General features: G+C 37.5%; 1 protein-coding gene across 1 annotated transcript in view; it reads left to right on the forward strand.

Moving 5' to 3' along the window:
• Window positions 1-1,148: 1,148 nt before the first annotated feature.
• ATL1 (atlastin GTPase 1) overlaps window positions 1,149-21,866 on the forward strand; it is a gene marked incomplete at both ends in the record, with an annotated part of 64,984 nt that continues 44,266 nt past the window's right edge. Inside the window, one exon of the mRNA XM_079699281.1 lies at window positions 1,149-1,182. Coding sequence (XP_079555407.1) covers window positions 1,149-1,182 — 34 coding nt within the window. The remainder of the gene's footprint in view (window positions 1,183-21,866) is intronic.

A 21,866-nucleotide genomic window follows, 5' to 3' on the forward strand; every position in this document is an offset into this window, starting at 1 on the left:
ATTACAAATAGCTCAGTTTCGTTTCTTTTTATGGCTGAGTAATATTCCATTGTATATATGTGCCACATCTTCTTTATCCATTCATCCGATGATGGACACTTAGGTTGTTTCCAGCTCCGGGCTATTGTGAATAGAGCTGCAATGAACATTTTGGTACATGTCTCTTTTTGAATTATGGTTTTCTCAGGGTATATGCCTAGTAGTGGGATTGCTGGGTCATATGGTAGTTCTATTTTTAGTTTTTTAAGGAACCTCCATACTGTTCTCCATAGTGGCTGTACCAATTCACATTCCCACGAGCAGTGCAAGAGTGTTCCCTTTTCTCCACACCCTCTCCAGCATTTATTGTTTCTAGATTTTTTGATGATGGCCATTCTGACTGGTGTGAGATGATATCTCATTGTAGTTTTGATTTGCATTTCTCTAATGATTAATGATGTTGAGCATTCTTTCATGTGTTTGTTGGCAGTCTGTATATCTTCTTTGGAGAAATGCCTATTTAAGTCTTCTGCCCATTTTTGGATTGGGTTGTTTGTTTTTTGCTATTGAGCTGCATGAGCTGTTTATAAATTTTGGAGATTAATCCTTTGTCAGTTGCTTCATTTGCAAATGACCTTGCTTTTAAGTTAGGGGGAAATGGTACCTGGTAGATAAACGCAGATCTTAAAAATTTCTTTGGCTATATAAATGTTGCCAGCATGTTTCTACTAATATGTAACTGGTCTAGGAAACAGGTATTTGAACATACAGAATCGTGCAGTATATTGGTTTGTGTTATTTCTGACTGTATAATGCTGTTAAATTCTTTGAGAGTGTGTAAGGGGGTGCTATTTATTTGTATGTTTTTTCCATCGAAAATGTTGCAGTACATTGTCTGTCACTGTCTTCAGGCTCTGGGGGTGGGCTGAGGTAGGGAGGGTGTGACGCTGGTATTTGTGTGAACTTGGGCTTGTGATGCTGAGCTTGGTTCATCCCTCTCTCCTCCCTTCTCCTCCCCACTCCTTCCCACCAGCGCCACAGCAACATCCTCAGAGTCTGAGTGAACTGCGCCCAGCGCGGGCACAGAGCCTCCCACCGCCAGCAACCTGCGGCCGGGAGAAGAGCGAGCGCCGTGACAGCGCCCCACCGCCACCAGTTCCCGGACCACCATGGCCAAGAACCGCAAGGACAGAAACAGTTGGGGTGAGTAGCCTATGGTGACTTCTGCAGCCCGCACGGGGACGGGCCCTCCGCCTTCTGCTTCTGGAGACGAGGAGGGCCAAGGGCTGCTCGGCGCCAGCATCCAGGGTTGGGAGATGGCCACCGCCGAGCGGCTCCCTGTCGGGCGGGAGGAACGGTGGCCGAGCGGGACCCGTGGAACCGGCATCTGGCTGTGGGGCGAAGGGGCGAAGGCTGCAGCCAAGCGCAGGCCGGAGACTCCCGCTTCTCCCCACCCTCCCCACCCCACCCCAGTCCTCCTCCTCCCAGCATTTGGACAGCACCCACCCGGTCGCCTCTGGGGGACTCGCTGGTTCCGCTTTAGCGAAAGGAGGTGGGCAGGAAGGGCGAGGGTGGTGGGCAGGGGGCGGTGGTTACAGGAGAGGGGCGGAGATCGCCCACCCCTTCCCCACGAGCTGCGAGCTCCCCGGCCTTGCAGGGCTCGGACTCCTGGCTGGCGGGCAGGCTGGTAGGCAGCGTTGGAACAATGAGGCGGAGCGCGCCGGGCCCAGGTCTGACCTTTGCCAACCCGAGCGACGCCTGAGAAGGGGTGCCGCTTGGGAATCCCCTAAGGCTGCGGTACTCATTTTCATCTGGGGGTTGGGTGGGGAATTTGGGAAGAAGGGGAGCAAAGTTGTGGTTTCCAGCCTTCCGCCCCACCCCGACCTGGTACCCCATTCAGGCCAGCCCTAAGGGTGGCATTGTTCTCAGATTTTACCTTTTGGAGATGCAGGGCTCATGATTCAGCATCAGGCCGAGGGGAGGGGGAAGGAGAGGCTAGGCCCAGTGGGTTCACGCCGCGAGTGGGAGGGCGGTGCTCACGCAGGCGGAGAAGAGACGGCGCAGTGATGCAGGAGAAATCGCAGCCCCGCCCGCTCTGCTGCTCCAGACTGGGTGCGGACGGACGGTTAGTGTGGGCAGGTTGGGCGTCTTTTTCCTCTTTGGGCTCCCGATTTCTTGCAGCCACAGTGAACCCACTGCCATCTTAGGGCATTTTATTATCTGCACCAGAGCAGATCTCAGACCAGTGTGGCTTAGTGGGCAGAGAAGTAGTTTGTTCATTAGCTTTGAATTGTTATTTGGAAAGTTTACAGGCACTAGGAGTTCAGGGCTCCTTGATTGACTGTCTTCCGTGTCTCAGTGAGATCTCTTCTATAACTGTCCATCAGATTGAGAGGTATAAATTTTAATTAGTTGTTTTGGTCATCTTTTATGAAAATTGATTATCTTTTATCAAAAGATCATATTTTTCCTTGCCTCTGATTGGTCACAGGACCAGCTTAACTCCCAAGTATGCAAAGTCTACATTTGAGAGATTATCCAAGGTTTACGGTAGATGTGGGGAGTTGGAGCAGGGAGGTCTGTCTTTAGTTGTCTGAGTTCAAGAGAAATCGGTTCCATTTTCTTTTTTTTTCTTTTTTTTTTTTTTTGCGTTACACGGGCCTCTCACTGTTGTGGCCTCTCCCATTGCGGAGCACAGGCTCCGGACGCACAGGCTCAGCGGCCATGGCTCACGGGCCCAGCCGCTCCGCGGCACGCGGGATCCTCCCAGACCAGGGCACGAACCCGCGTCCCCTGCATCGGCAGGCGGACTCTCAACCACTGCGCCACCAGGGAGGCCCTGTTCCATTTTCTGATATCACCAAATCCCAATTTTAGTAGGCGTGACTACTGCAATAACACCGTTTTGTTTGCTTGCTTCTTCTGGAATATGGGTAAACTTTTTCAGAGTGTCCCCTTTCCATCCTTTCCCTTGGCCTCCAGAATAGGAGTTTCTTGAACAGTCACAGTTAAGGTGTGTATGTTCAAGTCAATTTTGGTCTTAATCTCTGTGCGCTATTGACTCAACCCTGTTAAGAGACAGGCATGTGAAAACTTATTCTGATGATTAAAATTTTTCTCCTTCACAAAGCTTTGGATCATTATTTTTCAGTATTGCCTTTGGTTACAAATTTCTTATGTAGTGGAGGTTTTTTCTTTCTTGAGAATGTGATTCTCAAATGGGATTTGCATAAAAATCACACTGGGAACTTATTAGAAATGCAGATTCCCACATCTTCCAGCCAGAGCTTTTGCATCAATACATCTGAAATAAGGTCTAGGAATCTGCCTTTTATTAGCATTTTAGGTGATTGGAAGCAGATCATCTTTGGATGTTACCTTCAGAAACGCTGTCTTATTTACATTTGATAGAAACGTATTCTAGGCAGTTTACCCAGAAGTCATGAAAAGAGTTTTGAGTCAAGTGATGAATTAAGAAAAGAAATACCACAGTTACTTTGTGTTCACTGGAAATTTCACAGAAAAGAAATAGTGGAATTGTGGGGTCTTATCTTGATGCTCTATGGAAATGCTTTACTACTCAGATTTTTCATTGCTGTAAGTGTATATGACATAAATGACTTAGAAAATGTAGCATATGGAGTAGGACATAGTAGAACTTTTTGGCAAAGATGTTAGCCATGTCTGTCTTGATTCCATTTTATTACCAGCATCTAGTACAATGCCTAACATGTAATAGGAATTTAATAATAACAATAATAACTAACATCACTGAGCTAATATCATATGAAGTAGGTATTATAATCCTCATTTTACATATTAAAAGGTAAATAATAGAGCTAGGACTCCACCTCCGGCAGTTTGACTTGATTCTTTTGCCATCACCAGTATTTTGTTGAATGGATAATACTTTCCACATTGTTTAGAACTATAGTTTTCAAGACACATTCATCTGCATTATTGCATTTGATCTTTAGCCTCCTAAGTTGTTAAGACATATTCCCTGTTTGCAGATGAAAAAACTGAGCCTCAGGTAGGTTAAATAACTTGGTGAAAGTCACATAGTATTTAGTAAGTTAAAGGACTGAGATTAGAGCCTAGAGTTGTCTTCTAATTTATTTTCTATAACATAATGCTATGGAATGTTTTTATGTTTAATGGGGCATGATGTGAGGTTAATAGAGAAAACAGGCCCTCATAGAAGGCAGAGGTCTTTGATAAGAAAAAAACTCAGGTGATAACTTAGAAAGGAAGACAGTAAACTGAACTTATCATCTAGCTAAATACATATTTTTCAGACGAGTTAGAAATCAAAGGGCAGAGGGGAAAGCCAACTATCCAGAATTGGAAAATATAGGATTTCCAAGAAAAGTGCAAGAGAGATACTTGCAAAATTTGTAAGGGGGACCTAAAGTTCAGATAAGGGCCCTATAGGACCAATAACAGGTATTATTTTTATCTGAGTGGTCAGAGAGCTGTTAGGTCCTACAGGGGCCATGGAAGCTAGAAAACAGAAAAGCATCTCTGCTGACACCCAGAATTGGGTGGTGTTTGAGGATCATACCCATACATACAACTGGGAAGCAAATCTGTGCTTCCAAAACTGAGAATCCCACCACCTGTACCTGAATCTACACTGAACTAGAAGTTTGAATAAATTTAAGCATTTAAAAGTCAATTCTTAAAAGGTAGACATTATTATCCTTATTTTAATATATAAGGAATCTGACACTCAGAGAGTATAACATCACAGAGGTTTGATAATTTATGTTATAGACCTAGGATTTAAATTTAGGGTTGTTTGTTTACCTGGTCCATGTGATGAGGACAAGGAATTAAAATAGAATCCAATAGGTGCCACAACAAGCCTGTCTAGGCTTAAGCTGGTATGAGAAATCAATGCTCTATAAACTTGATCGCTTTGGACTAGAAAAGAAGGCAAAGAATATGCTAGTATGGAAGACAAAGGAGACAGATGAATATCAGAAACAGTAGCCCAGAAAGCAGTCTTTCAATGTTAGGCTTGGAGTTTAAGTACTCCCAGAAACAAAACAGAAGTGTACCTGTTTTTATTTATTTGTTTTTGTTAATCACAGTTGCTTAAAAACTTGGGATGCCACCTGGAAATTTGAGTTTTCTGCAATGTAACAGAAACTGTCGGGGCAATATTGCTTTAGAAGAAGAATATTTGCACTAAAGTGTCAGCTTTTCCTGCCCCTTTAAAAAAAACTCTTAGCTTCACAGTAAGTGTAGGAAATGTCTATTTGTTGAAAAGACATTTGTTGAAAATTAATTTTTAGGTTTCTGTTTTTGTTTTTTGAGGAAAGGTTAAAAACAATCTTGATTAGAGTAATCTCCTGATCTTTCTTTTCCAATTGACTGTATTCTGTTTTCCTTGGAATGAGACCCTTTGTCCCTTTGCACTTGCCTCATTTTCTATATATCTGTTCTTCCTGAAACAAAATAAAATTTCTATTGGGTCATACATGTACTTCCCCTACAGACTATTCCCTCCACATTATTCTAATTTAATTTGCCTTCCCTACATATTTTTTCATATATATTTTTCATATATATATATTGTATACTTTATATCTGTTTACCTTGACTTGATGGCTCTTGGGTTATATCTTTCCTCCATTTCAAACTCTGTAGCCTTTATTATCTTTAGAAACCAGTGACTAGACTGTAAGTATAACCTGTGATCATCAGGAAAATGATTTACTGTGAGAAACTTTAGTCATAAAAAATAGTTGCATATTTTTAAATTTGGAGGCTCTATTACATAAAAATTATTCTATAAAAATGTCTATATATACAAACAAATAAAATATAGATGTTTAATTTTAAAAAGTATAATAATGAGCACCTGTATCCCCGCTCCCCAGCTGAAAAAATAGAACTTTATCAATATTTTGACACTGCTTGTGTGCCCCTCCTTTATGGCAACATCTCGTTATAAATACTTTCATAAATTTGGTGTTTCTTATTTCCTGATCATTTTATATATATATATTATATATATATATGTATGTGTGTATATATGTAACATATATCACTAAATTATATATTATTTAGTTTTACATTTTTAAGAATCTAAAATAAATGAAATCTAGCATATACATTTTTCCACAGAGTATTTTGTTTACTTATAATACCCACACTTGGTATTATAATAGATGTGAAATCATATCTCACTATGGTTTAAATCTGTGTTTTACTGATTACCAATGAGGTGTGAGTATATTTTCATACATTTATTAACCATTACTATTTCCTACTCCGCCTATTTGCCCTTTGCTGATCTTTTGTCAGGTTATTTGTCCTTTGCTACTTTGTGATGTGACTTTGCTCTCTTGATGGTATATTTTAGTAAGCAGAAATTTTATATTTAAAAATAGTTAATTTAATATTTTTCTTTATGGTTTGTGCTCTTTGTATTTTAAGAAATTTTCCTCTACCTAAAAGTTATAAAATTTTCTCCTATAATATTTGGTTTTCAAATTTTGCATGTCTCTTTTTTTTCATTTTTTAAAAATTGCGGTAAAATACACATAACATAAAATTTACCATCTTAACCATTTTTAAATGTGCAGCTCAGTAGTGCTAAGTACATCATGCTGTTGTACAACCACCACTGCCATCCATCTCCAGAATTCTTTTCATCTTGCAAAGCATCTGTACCCACTAAACACTAACTCCCCATTCCCTCCTCCCCCAGCCCCTGGCAGCCATCATTCTGCTTTCTGCCTCTGTGATATTGACTACTCTAAGTATCTCATATGAGTGGAATCCAGTATTTGTCTTTATGACTGGCTTATTTCACTTAGCATAGCATCCTTAAGTTTCATCCATGTTGTAGCATATGTCAGAATTTTCTTCCTTTTTAAAACTGAGTAACATTTCATTGACTGTATATACCACATTTTGCTTATCCATCCGTCAATAAACACTTATGTTGCTTCCACATTTTGGCATCTGTAAATAACGCTATTATGAACATGGCTGTTCAAATACATCTCTTGAGACCTGCTTTCAATTCTTTGGGTATATACCTAGAAGTAGAACTGCTGAATCATATAGTAGTTATAGTTTTAATTTTTTGAGGAACTGTCATACTGTATTCCACAGTGGCTGTACCATTTTACTTTCCCATTAATAGTGCACAAGGGTTGTAACTCCTCTACATCCTCACCAGCACTTGTTCTTTTCTGTTTTTTTGAATAGTAGTCATCCTGCTCGGTGCGAGGTGGTATCTCATTGTAGTTTTTATTTGCATTTCATTTCCTAATTTCTCTTGTTTATTTCTTCTTTGATTCATTGGATGGTTATGAGTGTGCTGTTTAATTTCCACAGATTTGTGAATTTTCCAGTTTTACTTCTGTTACTCATCTCTAACTTCATTCCACTGTGGGTTAGAGAAGATATTTTTTATGTGATATCTATCTTTTAAAAATCCACTGAGACTTAATTTTTGGTCTAGCATATGATCTATCCTAGAGAATGTCCTATATATACTTGAGAAGGATGAGTATTCTGTTGTTGGGTAGAATGTTCTATATAAGTCTGTTAGACCTAGTTGATTTACCGTGTTGTTCAGATTCTCTATTTCCTTGCCTATCTTCTGTTTGATTGTTCTATCCATTATGACTGTGGGGTATTGAAGTCTCCAACTTAACACTTCACATATTTTGATGGCCTGTTATTAAATGTATAAATGTTTATAATTGTTATATCTTCTTGATGCATTGAACCTTTATTAATATATAATGCCCCTTTTTGTTTCAACTTTTTGAGTTAAAGTCTATTTTGTCTGCATATTAATATAACCACTCCTGTTCTCCTTTGCTTACCATTAGAATTGGAATATCTTTTTTTTTTTTTTTTTTTTTGCGGTATGTGGGCCTCTCACTGTTGTGGCCTCTCCCGTTGCGGAGCACAGGCTCCGGACGCGCAGGCTCAACGGCCATGGCTCACGGGCCCAGCCGCTCCGCGGCATGTGGGATCTTCCCAGACCGGGGCACAAACCTGTGTCCCCTGAATCGGCAGGCGGACTCTCAACCACTGCACCACCAGGGAAGCCCTGGAATATCTTTTACCATGCTTTCACTTTCAACCTATTTGTGTCTTTGGATCCAAAGTGAATCTCTTGTAGACAACATGTAGCTGGATCATATTTTTTTTTATTCATTATACCAGTCTCTGTCTTTTGATTGGAGAGTTTAATCCATTTACATTAATGTAACTTACTGATAAGGAGGGATTTACTTCTGTCATTTTGCTATTTATTTTCTATATGCCTTATAGCTTTTTTTGTTCTTTATTCTTGGCTTTTGGCTTTCAAGTTCTTTGGCAAGCCCAGTTGGGATTTTTTAAATTAAAATTGCATCCAATTTGTAGATTAGTTTGATAGAATCAAGATTTTTACTATATTAAATATTCCTATCCATGTACATGGCATATTCCTTCATTTATTTAGCTTTTGTTTCTTGATGTCTTGCAGTAGTTTAAAAACTCTCCTTGAATGGCCTGCTTATCATTTGTTAGTTTTGCTCTTATGTTCCTTACACTTTTTGTTGTTATGATTTTTTCCCCTATTACAATCATCCCTCAGTATCTGTGGGGGATTCGTTCCAGGACCTTCTGCAGATGCCAGAACCCACAGATGCTCAAGTCCTATAGTCTGCCCTTCGTATTTGTGGGTTCTGCTTAGGCAGAGTCAGCCAACCACGAATTGTAAACATAGTGTATGATTCACAGTTGGTTGAATCTACTGATGCAGAACCTGCCAGTATGGAGGGCCAACTGTGTACTTATTGAAAAAAATTCACGTGTAAGTGGACCTGTGCAATTCAAACCTGTGATGTTCAAGTATCAACTGTGTGTGTGTGTATATATATATATATATATATATATATATATATATATTTGGCTATTAATAGTATATAAAATGCAATCAGCTTTTACATATTTATCTTATGTCTAGGAACCTTATTAAACTGTCTTATTAATTCAGCTAAATTGCCTTTTGATTTTTTAGGGTTTTCTACATAAAGAAACCTATCATCTGCAGTAGTTATTGCTTTGTTCATTCCTTTTAATCTTTGTCTTTTATGTCTTTTTCCTGTCTTAATCAGATTAAGAATGTTCTCCTTTATTCCTAAGTAATATATTTTTTAAAATCATCATAGCATATTGAATTATAATGACTGCTTTTTCTGTAATTATTGAAATAATCATATGGCTTTTATTCTTTAATTTTTTAATGTGTGTAATTATATTAAAAGATCTTCTTTGTTGAAGTGATCTTGCATTCCTGGAATAAACCCAGGTTAGACATACTGTATTACCTTTTTACATACATTGCTGGATTTGCTAATCTTTTAAAGATATTTCCAAGCATGTTTACAACTAATTTTCTTTTTTTATACTTTCTTTTTCTGACTTTGGTATCAAGGTTATAATAACTTTATAAAATGAGTGGGGGGAAATTTTTTTTCTTTTCTTTTTGATTCTCTATAAGTGTTTATATGAGATTAGAATGATCCAGTGTGGGAAAACTAGTCTATTAAACCATCTGGACCTCCTGTCTTCTTTTAGTAAGATTTTGAACTATTGACTCAACTTCTGTGTTGGTTATAGAACAATTAAAGCTTTCTATTCTTCTTGAGTCAGATTTAGTAATTTATATTTTTCTTGGAATTGGTCCATTTTGTCAACTTGGCATGAGATTGTTCTTAATTTTCTATTATTTTCTCTGCTGAATTTTATCTGTATCTTCCTTATTATATCTTTTATTGTTAATCTCTCCTTTTTCTCTTTTATATTACCTAATTTCTGTGCATCTCTATCATTTCCTTCTTGTACTTTCTTTGGTTTCATTCTATATTCTCTTTTTAACTTAAAAAAAAAGTTGGATACTGAGCTCATTTATTTTGAGCTTGCCTTCCTTTTCTAATATATGCATTTAGGGCTATAGGTTTTCTCTAAATATCAGTTTTGCTGTATCCTATATGTGTTGATATGCAGTAGATTCAATCTCAATCAGTTTGAAGTATTTTAAATGTCCACAATGATTTCTTTCTTTACCTGTGAATATACAGAAAGTATGGATTTCTAAATTATATTTTTGTTGATATTGATTTCATACTTAATTTTATTCTAGTCAGAGAATATGTTGTACAGTAGCACCATTTTCTATGCTGATAGACATGTTCTGTATCTATACTGTCCAATATGTTAACCTCTAGCTATGTGTCTTTTGGGCATTTGAAGTATGGCCAGTGAGAATGAGGACCAAACACTTAATTTTATTTAATTTTAATTAATTTGAACAGCCACATGTGGCTAGTGGCTGCAATATTGGGCAGTTCAGGTTCATAGAATACCTGGTGTGAACTTTGTTGAAACTTGTTTTATGTCCTACTACGTGTTTAATTTTTATACATATTCCATGTAGGTTTGAAAAGCACTTTTTGTTTACTAATTTTTTTTTTTTTTTTTTTTTCCGGTACGCGGGCCTCTCACTGCCATGGCTTCTCCCGTTGCGGAGCACAGGCTCCGGACGCACAGGCTCAGCAGCCATGGCTCACGGGCCCAGCCGCTCCGCGGCATATGGGATCCTCCCTGACCGGGTCACGAACCCGCGTCCCCTGCATCGGCAGGCAGACTCTCAACCACTGCGCCACCAGGGAGGCCCTTGTTTACTAATTTTTGATGCAGTGTGCTATATATGTTCATTAGCTCAAGCTTATTAAATGTATTGTTCATATCTTTCAAACTCTAACTGATTTCTGGACTGCTTGATCTACTAGATACTGATATCTGATAGATACTTTAAAATTCTGCAAGATGTTTTAAAACATGACAGTGGGTTTGCCAATTTTCCCTTAATATTCCCTTAAGCTTTGTTTATGGACATTGAGCTAAGTTGTTAGGTGCACACAAATGTGGACTTGTTACATCTTCCTGATGAACTGAGCCTTTTATTTTTATGTAGTGAACCTCTTTCTCCTGAGTATTGCTTTTTGCCCCAAAGTCTATTTTGTCTGATACTAATATAGATGCTTCATATGTCATTTGCTGTTTTAGTCTGTGGGCCTACTGAGCAGGAGTGGCTGGAGTAGGAGGCTGACTGACGTTCACAAAATGAGTCAGTCACCTTGTCCATCTGATTTTTGAGAGCTTCCTCTACAGTAAATGCCCCTTGGTAAGCATTCACATGGGACCACATATCCTTACACTCTCTTCCCACTCCAAAGGTCTAGGCACATACTTCTTGAAAGTACCTTCAAAATGTTGGCTACTGTCTCTGAATTGTTGCAGTTCTGTTCCTTTTGGCATGTGCTGCAAGCCTCATAGGTGCTCACATATCTGCTCACATATCTGTCCACTCTGTTAGAAGGAAGTAAAGGTTTCATCTTCACTCTTGCCTCCAAATGTCATGAGTGCCTTTCATGGGCAAAATCTAAACCAGAACCCTGCTAAGAAGGGATTGTAAGAATTGTAGTACTGTAGTTTCCACACTTCCAGTCTCTGCAATGTAAAGAAGAGCTTAGAGAGACTTCCCTGGTGGCACAGTGGTTACGAATCCGCCTGCCAATGCAGGGGACACAGGTTTGACCCCTGGTCCAGGAAGATGCCACATGCCATGGAGCAACTAAGCCCATGTACCATAGCTACTGAGCCTGCACTCTAGAGCCCACAAGCCACAACTACTGAGCCCACGCGCGGCAACTACTGAAGCCTGCGCGCTCTAGGGCCTGTGCTCCGCAACAGGAGAAACCACTGAAATGAGAAGCCTGCACACCAAAACGAAGAGTAGCCCCCCCCGACCACAACCAGAGAAAGCCCGCACACAGCAACAAAGACCCAATGCAGCCAAAATAAATAAATAAAGATAAAATAATAATTAAAAAAAAGAGAGACAGTGGCTAAATTTAAAAAAAAAAAAAAAACAAAACGGAAGAGCTGAGAATGGTGGAGATACACCTGAGCATGACACAGACAATATTCAGCAGAAAGGGTAGCCACCCATTTTCAAAACAGCTGACTCAAATATGATTAAAGGATGAGACAGTTCCTTAGAAAACAAATAGTATAACTGCATGAGGATTTGTTTTCCTTAATGGGGATTACACTTCCCATCTGCTTTTTTTTCTTAAAATATGTGAACATATTTTCTCATGATTAGGTATTTTTCTATAACATGCTTTCAAATGGCTCCATATTTTGCATAGTATAACTGTGACATAATTTATTTACAGTACCCTAGAGTTAGGGATTTAGATTGTTTCCAATTTTTTGTTATATAAATAATGCTGTAATGAACCTTTATGTAGATAAATACATATGCACAATCCTGATAGTTTCCTTAGGATAAATTCCTAGAACTTGAATTGTTTCATTAAAGGGTATGTATATTTTTTTAGTGTTTTTTAATGTTTCCAACTCTGCATGTATATATATTTTAACCTTTGCAAGTTATAAAACTAAAAAGTTTATCTCCTTTTAATTAGCATTATTTCTTTAATTACTGAGAAGACCTAACTTTTCCCCGTGTCTATTAACCATTAGTATTTCTTCTTTTTATCAGTTACTTATCTTTCTATTGAAGTCTTTTCATGTATATACTTGAACATATGAAATATATGTGTATGTATATTTTATATATATATATACACACAGTGCCCTAATCATGATGACATTGTTCTTCTAAAGGCATCATTTAACCATTTATGGAATGCTTTTGGATTCAGTATAAATAAACAGCCTGCCAAATGATTTACTTGTTTCTTCCAAGGCTCTGAAGTTGCAGGACCTGCATTATTCCTTTTAACCCTCTTCCTCAAGGGTGTTAACAGCAGAACAATCTGAGAGTCTGCATGGTAGTGTTTTGTGGTCTGTGATGTGTAATCATCTCATTGTAACTTCTATCTCTACTCTTGCTGAAACATTCTTAAAATTCGTTTTATGAGTTAATCTTTTGTTTTTGTTTCCTCAACTCTATTTGTCCCTTCCTGTATACACTCCCTTTTGCTGTGTTTTTGGAAGTCATTCTCAGGTGCTCATTCAAATGTTTTCTCTGTCATTCTTCAAATTCTGCTGTTAGAAAGAGACATAATAGTTTAAGAAGAAATAATATTTCCTTTTAATTTCAGTTACCAAGAGACGGTTTCCTAGGTGCTATGTCTTTTTCTCTATAAAGGCTTCAACATACTCAGAGTTAGTCATCTTGTGAGGTTTAATTTTTGCTGGAGACATGAAGTATAGATTTTATTTTTACAGAGTTTACAATTAAAATTAGAAATACACACCCACAGCATTTCCAGTATATAAAAATGATTATTCTCCATCTATAAGTTTTTGAAGATTCCCTTTCAACATATCTTAATTCGGTAGCTGAGTGGCCAGCTTCCAGTGACTTAAAACACCACATAGAATGGAAAAGTCCCTAAAATCCCTTTACTGAATATAAGATTTAGTATTTAAAAAGGCAAAACGAAAAAAAAAAAAAAAATAAATAAATAAATAAATAAATAAAAAGGCAAAACGAGGGCTTCCCTGGTGGCGCAGTGGTTGAGAGTCCGCCTGCCGATGCAGGGGACACGGGTTCGTGCCTCGGTCCAGGAGGATCCTGCGTGCCGCGGAGCGGCTGGGCCCGTGAGCCATGGCCGCTGAGCCTGTGTGCCCGGAGCCTGTGCTCCGCAACGGGAGAGGCCACAGCAGTGAGAGGCCTGCCTACCCCCACCAAAAAAAAAAAAAAAAAAAAAGGCAAAACGATATATATTTTTTGGTTCTCTCCTTGTAAGCTATACATTTGTATTATCCATAGTAAAATGCTAATTCCCATCTGATTTGCTTCTGACCTGTTTCCTGCTTTTTAAACATTTACATAGTGTTCCAGGAATTGAAACTAAGTTTAGTTTAAGCAAATATATATTTAAGAAGGTAGAAATCTGGTGCTAAAGAGATTTGGCATGCATTCCAATGGACTTTTGGATTCTTTTAGAGCAAGAATAATATTTTTTGCTTAGATAAAATATAGTTATGAATAATGAATCAAGCTCAAAATATTTGTTCTTGATTATCCTGTATATTCTAATACTTTCCAGTTATTTTCTATTAAATTCATATAAATATTTATTGAGTGCCTACTGTGTAAGCTTCTGTTACAAGTTTTTAAGAAATGGAAACGTGAGTAAGACAATCTCTGCTCTCCAGATATTTTCAGTCTGTGTTTTCAATTTTGACGTTTTTTACAGAAACTGAAGTTTTTCTAAATAGTTTTTTAACAGCTTTATTGAGATATAATTCATATACCATACAATTCACCCACTTAAAGGTGTATAATTCAATGGCTTTTAGTGTATTCAGGGCTGTGCACTCATCACCACAATTTTGGAACATTTCATTAGCCCCCAAAAGAAAATTTATACCTCTTAGTCATCACCCCCTAATCCCCTTCTACTCCCCAGTCCTAGGCAACCACTGATTCACTTTCTGTCTCTATAGATTTGCCTATTCTGGACATTTTATATAAATGGAATCATACAGTATGTGGTCCTTTGTGACTGGCCTCTTTCATTTAACATTGTGTTTTCAAGGCTCATCCATGTTTTAACATGTATTGGTTCTGCTTTTTTTTTTTTTTTCTTTTCCGGTACGCGGGCCTCTCACTGTTGTGGCCTCTCCCGTTGCGGAGCACAGGCTCCAGACGCGCAGGCTCAGCGGCCATGGCTCACGGGCCCAGCCGCTCCGCAGCATGTGGGATCTTCCCAGACCAGGGCATGAACCCGTGTCCCCTGCATTGGCAGGCGGACTCTCAACCACTGCGCCACCAGGGAAGCCCGGTTCTGCATTTTTTATTGCTGAATAATATTTCGTTGTATGGGTATACCACATTTGTTGATCCATTTATCAGTTGATAGATGTCTGGGTTTAGCTTATCTAAATAGTTTTATATGTAAATATTGATTACCATAAATATATGTATAGATTGATGGTAGCAATAGGTTTTGGATAGGAAAACTTTCTTAACTTTAGATGAAATACAAACTAATGATTATATATTTATGAATATCCACAGATTAATTTGATTCCATTTTTCATTCTATTAATAACAAAATATTTCTGTATTTTTAAAAGTTTCCTTACCAAAAAGGAATATTTAATACAGTAATTGGCTTACATTGTCATGAGACTTTTTCCTGTAAACTATCTCATTGTTTTAAAGTCACAACTCAGATATTTGTTTTATTTATGTAAGTATGTTTACAGCATACTTACATCACACTTAATATATAATCTCCTTCCTCTTCATTTAGCCTGTTGGTAGCTCTTCAAAGACCTTGAACATCTAAACTAAAAGTTCAAAGTTATGTGTCTCATCCACACCTACCATATAAGGTAGAGTTGGACAGGATAATCATATACAAACATCCACTGATGCCTCTTCTCTTTCCCTCACCCTCAATATCCACTCTGTCCAAAATCCTTTCAGATTTGGCCTGTCTTGCTTTGCATGATCCAGCCCTTCATAATCTTCCCAACCTGCTCCATCCATACCATACTCCTTGCTGTTCCTCAAATATGCCAAACACACCCTCCTACACACTTTTTTCCCCAGTGATACTATACTATACAATGCATACTGTTTTATACCTTGTATTATTTTTTCATAATATATATCAGCAGTTATTTCAAATGAGCTTCCTTATTCTTTGTAACTACCTTGTATTTCATAGGTGAATGAACCATAGCTTATTAATCAGTCCCTTGTTGATGGTCATTAACACTGCTTCTGGTTTTTTGCATGTGTATGAGTCTGTCTGCAGGATGAATTCTTTGAAATAGCATTGCTGGGTCAAGGAGTATGTATATTTGTATTTTTGATAATTATTTGCCAAATTGCTTCCTGAAGGTGCTGAATCCATTTAAATTCTGCAACGTCTGAGGTTACAGATTCACATTCCAACTAATGAAAGGAATTATCTTTGATCTTTGTAAATCTGATATATAAAAAATGTATCAATATATTTTTTCATTTTTTATTTGCATGAGAATGAAGATCTTTTCCTATGTGTGGAACCATTTGATATTGTGGTTTTTGTCAGTTGCTTGTTTGTATCCTCTGTCCGCTTTTCCTGTTTGTTTCACATTTGGATCTAAGATTTATTTGGAATTGATTTTTATTTATGGTGAGAGCTAGGGATGAAGGTTCATATTTTTTTCCCTATATGAATATCCAAGTTAATTAGCATCCTTTATTGAAGATCATCCTTTCTTCATTTATTGCAGTTGCACATTGTTGTAAGTCAGATGCTTGTGTCTATGTGGGTCTGTTTCTGAAATCTCTAGTCTTCTCTATTCGTCTACTTGTCTATCCTTGTGACAATATCACCCTGCCTTAATTATTGTAGATTTAAAATATCTATTGGTGTCTGTTAGTGTAAATCCCTCAACTTTGTTCTTCTTTAAGGTGGTCTTTGTGTTCTTGGCTCTTAGCCTTTCCATATGAGCTAGTTAATCTTCATAAAAAGAATTTGTACAAGAAAGAAATAAACTTGTTAATCAACTAGAAATATCGCTGAGAATTTGATTGGTATTATAACCAAATTAAGAATCCAGGAGAACATTGACATTTATAACAGAAAGCCTTCTAATCTGAGAACATGTATCAATATATACTTCTCTCAATAATGTTTTGTATATTTCTGTACAAGTCTTAAATATCTGTCATTAGATTTCAGTGGTACATTGGAGCCAGCTCATACTAGCTCATGAGAGATGATCAGGTGCATCTTTACCCAGCAGCACACTCCGTGAGTCACACCGTTAGACTGAAAGGGGTCATAGTGGTAGTATTTATATCACAGAAATTGGCAAATGCTACAAATCAGGACTTTTCCACACCCACCTACCTCTAAGAGCTGGTTGTTAAATATCTACCAGCACATCATTTAAATTTATTATTAGATGTATCAGGTTTTATAATGACATGTAACTGGGGTTTTTATTGTTAAAAAATCAAGGTATAATATACATACAGTAAAATTTCCATCCATATATTTTCCTTAATTAAGTGTTCAAGTCTTATTCCCATTTTTAATTGGGTAATTTATTTCATTATTATTGAGCTTTGAGAGTTCTTTATGAATTCCTTATATAAGTTCTTTATTAGATATGTGATATGCAAGTATTTTCTCCAAGTCTATGGCTTGTCCTTTCATTTTCTTAACAATATTTTTTGAAGAGCAGACATTCTTTTTTTGGGGGGGGGTTGTGAATATTTTTTTAGCTGACATACTTATCAAAAATTTTCATGACAAGGTCCTATGGTATAGAACAGAGAACTATATTCAATATCCTGTGATAAACCATAATAGAAAAGAATATTTTAAAAAAGAATGGGTATATATGTATAACTGAATCACTTTGCTGTACAGCAGAAATCAACACAAAACTGTAAATCAAGTCTATATATATATATTTCTTTTAATAGATCTTTTTGGAGTATAATTGCTTCACAATACCATGTTAGTCTCTGGTGCACAACAAAGCGAATCAGCCATATGCATACACGTGTCCCCATATACCCTCCCTCTTGAGCCTCCCTCCCACCCTCCCTATCCCACCCCTCTAGGTCATCGCAAAGCACCGAGCTGATCTCCCTATGCTATGTTGCTGCTTCCCACCAGCCAACTATTTTATATCTGGTAGTGTATATATGTCGATGCTACTCTTACTTCGCTCCAGCTTCACCCTCCCACCCCATGTCATCAAGTCCATTCTCTAGGCCTACGTCTTTATTCCTGCCCTTCAAATAGGTTCATCAGTACCCTTTTTTTTTTTTTGGATTCCATATATATGCGTTAGCAGACGGTATTTGTTTTTCTCTTTCTAACTTCACTCTGTATAACAGACTCTGAGTCCATCCACCTCACTACAAATAACTCAATTTCATTTCTTTTTATGGCTGAGTAATATTCCATTGTATATATGTGCCACATCTTCTTTATCCATTCATCTGTCGATGGACATTTAGGTAGGTTCCATGTCCTGGCTATTGTAAATAGTGCTGCAGTGAACATTTTGGTGCATGTCTCTTTTTGAATTATGGTTTTCTCAGGGTATATGCCCAGTAGTGGGATTGCTGGGTCATATGGTAGTTTTATTTTTAGTTTTTTGAGGAACCTCCATACTGCTTTCCCTAGTGGCTGTATCAATTTACATTTTCACCAACAATGTAGGAGGGTTCCCTTTTCACCACACCCTTTCCAGCATTTATTGTTTCTAGCTTTTTTCATAAAGGCCATTCTGACCAGCGTGAGGTAAAACCTCATCGTACTTTTGATTTGCATTTCTCTAATAATTAGTGCTGATGCGCATCTTTTCATGTGCCTCTTGGCCATCTGTATGTATTCCTTGGTGAAATGTCTATTTAGGTCTTTGGCCCCTTTTGTTTTTTGCGGTACGCGGGCCTCTCACTGCTGTGGCCTCTCCCGTTGCGGAGCACAGGCTCCGGACGCACAGGCTCAGCGGCCATGGCTCACGGGCCCAGCCGCTCCGCGGCATGCGGGATCCTCCCAGATCAGGGCACGAACCCGTGTCCCCTGCATCGGCAGGCGGACTCTCAACCACTGTGCCACCAGGGAAGCCCCCGCCCATTTTTTAACTGGATTGTTTCTTTTTTTGATATTGAGCTCCATGAGCTGTTTGTATATTTTAGAGATGAATCCTTTGTCTGTTGTTTCATTTGCAAATATTTTCTCCCATTCTGAGGCTTGTCTTTTTGTCTTGTTTATGGTTTCCTTTGCTGTGCAGAAGCTTTTAAGTTTAATTAAGTCCCATTTGTTTATTTTTGTTTTTATTTCTGTTACTCTAGGATGCGGGTCAAAAAAGATCTTGCTGTGGTTTATGTCAAAGAGTGTTTTTCCTATGTTTTCCTCTAAAAGTTTTATAGTGTCTGGTCTTACATTTAAGTCATTAATCCATTTGGAGTTTATTTTTGTGTATGGTGTTAGGGAGTGTTCTAATTTCATTCTTTTACATGTAGCTGTCCAGTTTTCCCAGCACCACTTGTTGAAGTGGCTGTCTTTTCTCCATTGTTTGTTCTTGCCTCCTTTGTCGTAAATTAGGTGCCCATATGTACGTGGGTTTCTCTCTGGGCTTTCTATCCTGTTCCATTGATCTATATTTCTGTTTTTGTGCCAGTACCATACTGTCTTTATTACTGCAGCTTTGTGTTATAGTTTGAAGTCAGGGAGCCTGATTCCTCTAACTCCGTTTTTCTTTCTCAAGATTGCTTTGGCTGTTTGGGGTCTTTTGTGTTTCCATACGAATTGTAAGATGTTTTGTTCTAATTCTGTGAAGAATGCCATTGGTAGTTTGATAGGGATTGCATTGAATCTGTAGATTGCTTTGGGCAGTATAGTCATTTTCACAATATTGATTCTTCCAATCGAAAAATGTGGTATATTTCTCCATCTGTTTATGTCATCTTTGATTTCTTTCATCAGTGTTTTATAGTTTTCTGAGTACAGGTCTTTCACCTCCTTAGGCAGGTTTATTTCTAGGTATATTATTCTTTTTGTTGCAATGGTAAATGGGAGTGTTTCCTTGATTTCTCTTTCAGATTTTTCATCATGAGTGTATAGGAATGCAAGAGATTTCTGTGCATTAATTTTGTATCCTACTACTTTACCAAATTCATTGATTAGCTCTAGTAGTTTTTTTGTAGCATCTTTAGGATTCTCTATATATAGTATCATGTCATCTGCAAACAGTGACAGCTTTACTCCTTCTTTTCCAATTTGTATTCCATTTATTTCTTTTTCTTCTCTGATTGCTGTGGCTAGGACTTCCAAAACTATGTTGAATAAGAGTGGCAAGAGTGGACATCCTTGTGTTGTTCCTGATCCTAGTGGCAATGCTTTCAGTTTTTCAATATTGAGTATGATGCTTGCTGTTGGTTTGTCATGTATGGCCTTTATTATGTTGAGGTAGGTTCACTCAGTGACCATTTTCTGGAGAGTTTTTATCATAAATTGGTGTTGAATTTTGTCAAAACCTTTTTCTGCATCTATTGAGATGATCATATGGTTTTTATTCCTTAATTTGTTAACATGGTGTATCACGTTGATTGATTTGCGTATATTGAAGATTCCTTGCATCCTTGGGATAAATCCCACTTGATCATGGTGTATGATCCTTTTAATGTGCTGTTGGACTCTGTTTGCTAGTATTCCTTTCAGGATTTTTGCATCTATGTTCACCAGTGATATTGGTCTATAACTTTCTTTTTTTGTGATATCTTTTTCTGGTTTTGGTATCAGGGTGATAGTGGCTTCGTAGAATGAATTTGGGAGTCCATCTGCTATATTTTGGAAGAGTTTGAGAAGGATTGGTGTTAGCTCTCCTCTAAATGTTTGGTGGAATTCGTCTGTGAAGCCATCTGGTCCTGGACTTTCGTGTGTTGGAACATTTTTAATTACGGCAATTTCGTTACTTGTGATAGGTCTGTTTATATTTCCTAATTCTTCCTGGTTCAGTCTTGGAATATTGTACCTTTCTAAGAATTTGTCCATTTATCCATGGTTGTCCATTTTATTGGCATATAGTTGTTTGTAGTAGTCTCTTATAATCCTTTGTATTTCTGCAGTGTCAGTTGTGATTTCTCCTTTTTCATTTCTGATTTTATTGATTTGTGTCCTGTCTCATTTTTTCTCGATGAGTCTGATTAAGGGTTTATCAATTTTGTTTATCTTCTCAAAGAACCAACTTTTAGTTCTATTGATCTTTGCTATTGTTTTCTTCGTTTCTATTTCATTTATTTCTGCTCTGATTTATTATTTCTATCCTTCTACTGACTTTGGGTTTTTTTTTTTCTTCTTTCTCTAGTTGTTTTAAGCGTAGGGTTAGATTGTTTATTTGAGATTTTTCTTGTTTTTTGAGGTGAGATTGAATTGCTATAAACTTCCCTCTTAGAACTGCTTTTGCTGCAATCCGTAGGTTTTGGGTCATCGTGTTTTCGTTGTCATTTGTTTCTATGTATTTTTTTTTTTACTTCTTCTTTGATTTCTCCAGTGATCTCTTGGTTATTTAGTAGTGCACTGTTTAGCCTCCATGTATTTGTGTTTTTTTCCTGTAATTGATTTCCAATCTCACAGTGTTGTGGTCAGGAAAGATGTTTGATATGATTTCAATTTTCTTAAATTTCCCAAGGCTTGATTTGTGATCCAAGATGTGATCTACCTTGGAGAATGTTCTGTGTGCACTTGAGAAGAAAGTATATTCTGCCACTTTTTGGAGGAATGTTCTATAAATATCAATTAGATCTATCTGGTCTGTTGTGTCATTTAAAGCTTGTGTTTCCTTATTTATTTTCTGTATGGATGATCTGTCCATTAGTGTAAGTGGGGTGTTAAAGTCCCCTACTATTATTGTGTTACTGTCGATTTCTCCTTTCATGATTGTTAGCATTTGCCTTATGTGTTGAAGAGCTCCTGTGTTGGGTGCATAAATATTTACAATTGTTATATCTTCTTCTTGGATTGATCCTTTGATTATTATGTAGTGTCCCTCCTTATCTCTTATAACAGTCTTTATTTTAAAGTCTATTTTATCTGGTACGAGTATTGCTACTCCAGCTTTCTTTTGATTTCCATTTGCATGGAATATCTTTTTCCATCCCTTCACTTTCAGTCTGTATGTGTCCCTAGTCTGAAGTGGGTCTCTTGTAGACAGCATATATATATATGTCTTGTTTTTGTATCCATTCAACCAATCTATATCTTCTGGTTGGGGCATTTAATCCATTTACATTCAAGGTTATTATTGATATGTATGTTCCTATTACCATTTTCTTAATTGTTTTGGGTTTGCTT

This window comes from Hyperoodon ampullatus (assembly GCF_949752795.1).
Source record: "Hyperoodon ampullatus genome assembly, chromosome: 3".
Taxonomy (NCBI): domain Eukaryota; kingdom Metazoa; phylum Chordata; class Mammalia; order Artiodactyla; family Ziphiidae; genus Hyperoodon; species Hyperoodon ampullatus.